Source organism: Nansenia antarctica (genome assembly GCF_963989245.1).
Source record: "Nansenia antarctica genome assembly, chromosome: 20".
NCBI lineage: Eukaryota > Metazoa > Chordata > Actinopteri > Argentiniformes > Microstomatidae > Nansenia > Nansenia antarctica.
In genome coordinates, this window is record NC_137693.1 from 11,045,759 (window position 1) to 11,053,258 (window position 7,500).

Sequence of the window (7,500 nt, forward strand, 5' to 3'; positions counted from 1 at the left end):
AAAAAAAACTTTTCTTTTTCTTTTTTTAATGCCAATAAAACACACTGTAATCACTGTAACTTAGATTTTGTTGTATTTTAGGACATTTTAAATCAGTAATTCAAATTCAGATTCTAGTGGCACATATCTCTGGCCATAATCCGGGTCCTTAATGTGGTATATGAGGTCAAAATCCTAAGTATGACAAAAATGGCTCAAATAGCCCCAGCCCTCTAAGGGTTAAGAAAGAGCAATTCCTTTTCGGCCAATCAGCACCTTTCATTAACGTACACAAGGAAGTTTAAAGAACGCACTCCCAGTGTTGCCAACTTCCAGAGCCCCTTGGCGACTTAATTAGTCAAAAGCGACCAGCGACAAATCTAACTTCCTTTTCTGGTCATTTGGGGAATTATTGTAAAGCATCTAACATATCCTGTATTCCACGGTTCACGTTACAACCGAGCTCAGGAGAGACGAGTAGGGATACAGTCTATGGCGAGCGAGGGTTGCCGTCTCCTCTCTCCCTCAACACTCACTCCCGCGGCCAGTCTGATAGCAGCCGCGGGGAGCGTGCCGTTGTGCGCGCGGCTCATGTGAGGAATTGCAATTATATTACAGTAACAGTCGCTAACTTGACTGCAAAAGTAATGTAGACTAGGCTGAAAAATAGCGCCAGACATTTGTTAAACACAGTTTATTCATAACATACGATTATGACGATTATTCAAATAATTAAAATTCTCCACGATTAAGTTATCGTGGGTGTTTTTATCGCGATTAACGATAAAAACGATAATCGTCCCATCCCTAGGGGGTAGGGGGTGGTAGGTGGTAGGGGGTGGTATGGTGTGATCTTAGCAATCTTCTTGTGCTGGACAGATGGGTCGATACATGGATGAATGGACAAAGGGATGGATGATTGGATGGATGGATGGAGGGATGGATGGATGGAGGAATGGATGGAGGGGTGGATGGATGGAGGGATGAATGGATGGATGGTTGCAGCTATGGATGGATGGATGGAAGGATGGATGGATGGATGGAGGGATGGAGGGATGGATGGAGGGATGGATGGATGGATAGATGCATGGATGGAGGGATGGATGGAGGGATGGTGGATGGAGGGAGGAATGGATGGATGGTTGCAGCTATGGATGGATGGATGGAGGGATGGATGGATGAATGGATGCATGGATGGAGGGATGGATGGATGGAGGGATGGTGGATGGAGGGATGGATGGATGGATGGAGGGATGATGGATGGATGGAGGGATGGATGGATGGAGGGATGAAGGGAGGGAGGGAGGGATGGATGGTTGCAATTATGGATGGATGGTGGATGGATGGATGGATGGATGGATGGATGGAGGGATGATGGATGAATGGATGGATGGATGGATGAATGGAGGGATGAATGGATGGAGGGATGGATGGATGGAGAGGTGGATGGATGGAGGGATGGATGGAGGGATGGATGGTGGATGGATGGAGGGATGGAGGGATGGATGGAGGGGTGGATGGAGGGGTGGATGGAGGGATGGATGGATGGAGGGATGAATGGATGGATGGAGGGATGGTTGCAACTATGGATGGATGGATGGTGGATGGATGGAGGGATGGTGGATGGATGGATGGATGGAATGGATGGAGGGATGGATGGATGGATGGAGGAATGGATGGAGGGATGGATGGATGGAGGAATGGATGGAGGGATGGATGGAGGGATGGATGGATGGAGGGATGGATGGAGGGATGGATGGAGGGATGGAGGGGTGGAGGGATGGATGGAGGGGTGGATGGATGGAGGGATGGATGGAGGGATGGATGGATGGAGGGATGGAGGGGTGGAGGGATGGATGGAGGGGTGGATGGATGGAGGGATGGATGGAGGGATGGATGGATGGATGTCTCTCTCTCTCACCGTGTCTCTCTCTTTGTCCTTCAGCTTGTCCATGGACCTCTTCAGCCCCTCCTCCAGCAGGTCCATCAGCCTCACCGTGTCGCCAGAACGAGTCTTAAACTTCTTCCTACAGACAGACAGGCAGACAGACAGACAGAGAGAGAGAGATAGACAGACAGGCAGACAGACAGACAGGCAGACAGACAGACAGACAGAGAGACAGACAGACAGAGACAGACAGACACAGACAGAGGCAGACAAACAGACAGACAGACAGACAGACAGAGACAGACAGACAGAGACAGACAAACAGACAGACACAGAGACAGAGAGAGAGAGACAGACAGACAGAGACAGACAGAAGCAGACAAACAGACAGACAGACAGACAACAGACAGACAGAGACAGACAGAGACAGACAGACAGACAGACACACAGACAGAAAGACAGACAGAACCCCATGAATGACAGCGACTTACTTCTTTCATTCTCCAGACACAGATTAATCAACCAATCAATGAATTAAGAGAGCGAGAGAGAGAGCGTGTGTGTGTGTGTGTGTGTGTGTGTGTGTGTGTGTGTGTGTGTGTCTCACTTGTCCTCCCCCAGCACCACTCCGAAGCCTGCGTGTTCCACCCGCGTCACCTTGGGGTCGTACCAGCCAATCAGCTGGGCCGCAGCGAACACCAGCTGGAAGTGTGTGCCCTGTCCAGGAGAACACACACACACACGCACACACGCGCACACGCACACGCACGCACACACACACACACACACACACACACACACACACACACACACACACACACACACACAGAGACACACACAGACACACACAGACACACACACACACACACACACACACACACACACACACACACACACACAGACAGACAGACACATACACACACACACGAAAAATGCTTAGCTACACTTCAGGACAAGGTGGTGAACTGTGGTGACAAGTACATTGGTATGTTCCCCCCCCACCTCTCCATCTCGTCGTAGACACACACACACACACACACACACACACACACACACACACACACACACACACACACACACAACCCCCCCACCTGTCCCATGTCGGTGACGTAGATGATGATTGTGGGCCTTCTCGTCGTAGAGGCATACACACACACACACACACACACACACACACACAGACACACACACACACACACACACACACACACACACACACACACCCCTAATTAACCTGTGTACTTGGGATGGCCTCTGGGGCCTCACTCACACACACACACACCCACACACACACACACACACCCCCCCCCCACCTGTCCCATGTCGGTGACGTAGATGATGATGTGGGCCTTCTCGTCGTAGAGGCGGTGTCTGAGGGCGGCCAGGTCGGAGGTGTCGTAGGTGTAGCCTCCGTCTGACTTCACCACCGTCAGGGGGATGGACTGGCCCGGGGCGAACACGATCTTACGACCCTCGTCCATCTCCACCAGACCTGGGGGGGAGGGGGGGGGGAGGGAGGGGGAGAGAGGGATGGATGGAGGGATGGATGGAGGGATGGATGGAGGGGGAGGAGGGAGGGGGAGAGGGAGGGACAGTAGGGGAAGGAAAGGAAAGAAAAGGAGGGATGGGGAGGGAGAAAGGGAGGAGGGGGAGGGAGTGAGGAAGGGAGGGGAGGGAGTGGGGAAGGGAGGGGAGGGAGTGGGGAAGGGAGGGGAGGGAGGAACAGTATGGGAAGGAAAGGGGGGTAGGAGGGAGGGATGGGGGAGAGAGGAAGGGAGGGGAAGGAGGGAAGGAGGGAGGGACAGCAGGTGAAGGAAAGGGGGGGAGGGAGGGATGGAGGGAGAGAGGAAGGGAGCGAGGGGAGGGAGGGACAGTAGGTGAAGGAAAGGGGGCGGATGAGGGAGGGATGGGGGAGAGAGAGGAGTGATTGAGTTGGCGAAGGAGCATGGCTGAGACAACAGTGCCCCCCTCTGGTAGAGATGAGTAACTACAACACACTCGTGTTACCACGCTTACTAATGTGTATTAGGAACACATCACAATATATATGGAGTGCAATGGAACAATGGACATCAATACCACAGGTAACTAAAGTCAAGGTTTTTTTTGGGGGGGGGGGGTCTGTCAAAATGAACGGACCTTTGGCTTCAAACTCCTTCACCACGGCGGTCATCTTCTCCTGGTAGTAGGACTCCCCCCGCTCAATCACCTGGATGTCCAGACAGTTATACACCTTCTGGAACTCTGCGAGAGGAGGGGGGGGGGGGGGGGGGGGGGGAGGAGGAGGAGGAGGAGGGGGAGTAGGGAGAAACAAGAGAAGGAGGGGGGGAGGAGGTGTAGGAGGAGGGGGAGGAGGGGGAGGAGGAGGGCAGATCAGATTTGTTAAAGTGCAGCCAGGCCCACCTCAGGGAAATCAGAGCTAAACTAAATGTCTTTGTAGAGACTAAGGAGACGGGAGGACGCTGGCAGAGAGGCTGCTGGGAGAGAGAGAGAGGAGAAACGTCCTCCACCCTGATTGGCCTTCTCCCTCCCCGGGACACACTCTGCTGTCTGCAGGCTGATTAACGCACGGAGGACGGACACACACACACACACACACACACACACAGACACACACTCTCTCTCTTTTTCACTACCCGCTCTTCTCTTTTTTTTTATTATCCCTCTCTCTCGCCCCAACTCTCTGTCCCTCTCTCACTTTTTGTCTCTCACTCTCTTGTCTTTGTCTCTCCAACTCTCCCCCTCCCCACCTCTCATTATCTCTCTCCCATGTCTTCACACTCTCTCTCTCTCTTTTTCACTACCCCCCCCCGCTATTTTCATTATCCCTCTCTTGCCCTAACTTTCTCTCTCTGTCCCTCTTTCTCAATCCCTCCAGCTATCCCCCTGTCCAACCCCCTCCCATAGTCTCTCTCCCTCCCTCTCTCCTCTCTCCCTCCCTCTCTCTCTCTCTCTCTCTCTCTCCAACCCCCCCTCTTGCTCCCTCTCCCTCCACCATGCCCCCTCCCTCTCTCTCCTCATCCCTCTCTCCACTCCCTCCCACCCCCTCACGCCACCCTCTCCCCCTCCGTCCCCTGTCTCTCTCTCCCTCACTCCCACCCTCTCCCCCCTCTCTCCCCCCTCTGTCACATCGAGGTCTCCCCCTCCCAGAGATCAGTCAGTACGGAGGAGAGCTGCCACCTGTCTGTCAGAGCTGACGCCTCGGGCCTGCCGCACCCTTCATCTCACACACTTACACACTTACATACACACACACACGCACACGCACACACACACACACACACACACACACACACACACACACACACACACACCAGGGCTGGACAGTAAGCTTTTTCAGGTACTTGTCCGAGAGCTCAAGTTACTTGCCCAAATATGACGACGTGTGTGTGTGTGTGTGTGTGTGTGCGAGTGTGTGTGTGTGCGTGTGTGTGTGTGTGTCTGTCTACTAACACACTACAAGCTAGTAATACATTAAATTACATTCCAATTCCAACAATTACAGTGGGTCTACGTGCACGCCAGAAAACATTCGATTTCAAAGTTCAAAGTAAAGGGGTCGTGCCAGCATGAATGTTTTGATTCAAAGGCATGATTTGACAGATTCTCTAGGCATGGTTGTTTTAATGTTGAGTTATTTAATGAAGTTGAATTTGGTTTTGGAATTTGAAATTATAATCAATATTCACAATTAATTAGTTGTGTTCTTATTTGTTGATAATCCAATGTGACAACTTGCCCGAAGTAGTGTAACAATTTACCCGCTGATGGGGCAAATTGTCACAAATGCACGTTGTCTATTTAACGGTCTACAGCTCTGCACTGAAATAAGATATGAAGATATAATCAATACAGAATATGTGCCCAAGACTTCCTTCTTTCATTAGGTATGACATTTATACCATGTATCAGGGTTTCCGTTAACCGGTAATTCCCGGACTTTGTCCGGTAAAAGTTGTTGAAGTCCGACAAATTGAAAACTCGTCGGACATAAATGTCCGGTGAAAATAATTCCCTCTAAGCACAATTTGAATACAATTCGCTAAAGTTCACATTCTGATTCCTTCTATTTTAAAAAAGACGAATATATAGGCTATGTATTTATTTTATTATGATATGATTTGACACCGGCATGATGATGACTCCTAATGTGTAGGCTGCCTATGCGAAACAGCGGTTGTTTCCGGTGTGCGCTATAACTCGTGCACAATCGAGTCGAGGCAGAGAGGAGGATAGCGATGTTTCTCTCTGTGATAGTGTGATTATGCAAGCCTTTTCTGAAAGGGATGAGAACCCGATTGTTTCAGCTTCTCCCAGGGAGAAAGTGGTAGAGTTACCATCCTCCCCGAGTCCTACCATACCATCCGCTGACAGCCTATCTCTGCCTGTAACCGGCGAGCGATTGCGTGTCGCTCAAGTAGCTGATCAGTCATTAAACAAATGTTTTTTACATGCAGCTAGTGAGGAATCTGAAATAGGGGGCAACGTAGTTTATTTCCTTAACGATGGGATATTAATGCGTAAATGGTCTCCTCCTAATGCAAATGGTTGTGAGTGGAATACTGTAAAACAAGTGGTTGTGCCTGTGGGTTATAGACAACAGGTGTTATCTGTAGCACATGAGAGCCAGTGGTCAGGACATTTAGGTATAACTAAAACTTATCAGCTGATATTGAAACATTTCTTTTGGCCCGGACTGAAGGCGGATGTTGCCAAGCACTGCCGCTGTTGCCATACTTGTCAGATGGCGGGGTAAGCCTAATCAATCCATTCCACCCGCACCATTGCATCCCATTCCTGCTATAGGGGAGCCATTTGAACGTGTAATAATTGATTGTGTTGGACCTTTGCCTAGGACTAAAAGTGGAAGTCAGTATTTGCTTACTATTATGTGCGCTGCTACTCGTTTTCCCGAAGCTGTTCCGTTGCGTAACATATCAGCCAGCTCAGTGGTGAAAGCTTTAACAACGTTTTTTTCCACATTCGGTCTTCCTCTTGTTATACAATCTGACCAGGGCACTAACTTTCAGTCTAAGCTTTTCAAACAAGCCCTAAGAACGTTAGGGGTACGATGTCACGCCAGAAGCCTACATGCTTGCACTGTTCAATAAAATGTTATACATCTAGACATTGTGGTATTTCTTTATATACGTATCCCAGCCTGCCTATTGTTTCTCAATAAACAGTTATGTTCTCCTCATTGACATACTCCCGAGTCCGATTAAGTATGATTTGACAGGCAGCTAAACGAAATGCCTTCCCAACCAGCGAGACCTGGTTATAGAAATGACGTTGTTTTATTGATTAAAAAAAGGGTAAAACTGGAAAGAGAAAATAGAAAACTCACATTAATCCCAAACAATTTAACAAACTTCAGTTAACGTAATGTGGAGTCTGTTCATTGATCGATGCTGTCTGTTCAGTTCCCAGTGAGGCGCCCGTTCAGCGCTGGACATAATGGCATAGCGCGCATGCGAATCATGTTATATTATTATATATTATATAGCTCGCATCTAATGGTATCGGATGAGAAATAGACATTAAATGGCATATATAGGCCGCTACACAACAGTAATCACCGCGACAAACAGCTATATTAGATTTTATTTATTTATTTTTTTTAATATATTTTA

At 49.3% G+C, this 7,500-nt stretch overlaps 1 protein-coding gene across 1 annotated transcript in view; it reads right to left on the reverse strand.

Annotated features, from left to right (window-relative positions):
* Positions 1–7,500, reverse strand: part of rars1 (arginyl-tRNA synthetase 1) — a 29,835-nt gene that overhangs the window by 12,220 nt on the left and 10,115 nt on the right. Inside the window, exons 9-12 of the mRNA XM_080549719.1 lie at positions 4,007–4,111; positions 3,181–3,359; positions 2,475–2,584; positions 1,901–2,006 (exon numbers count right to left, since the gene is read on the reverse strand). Of these exons, the coding sequence (XP_080405845.1) occupies positions 1,901–2,006; positions 2,475–2,584; positions 3,181–3,359; positions 4,007–4,111 (500 nt within the window). The remainder of the gene's footprint in view (positions 1–1,900; positions 2,007–2,474; positions 2,585–3,180; positions 3,360–4,006; positions 4,112–7,500) is intronic.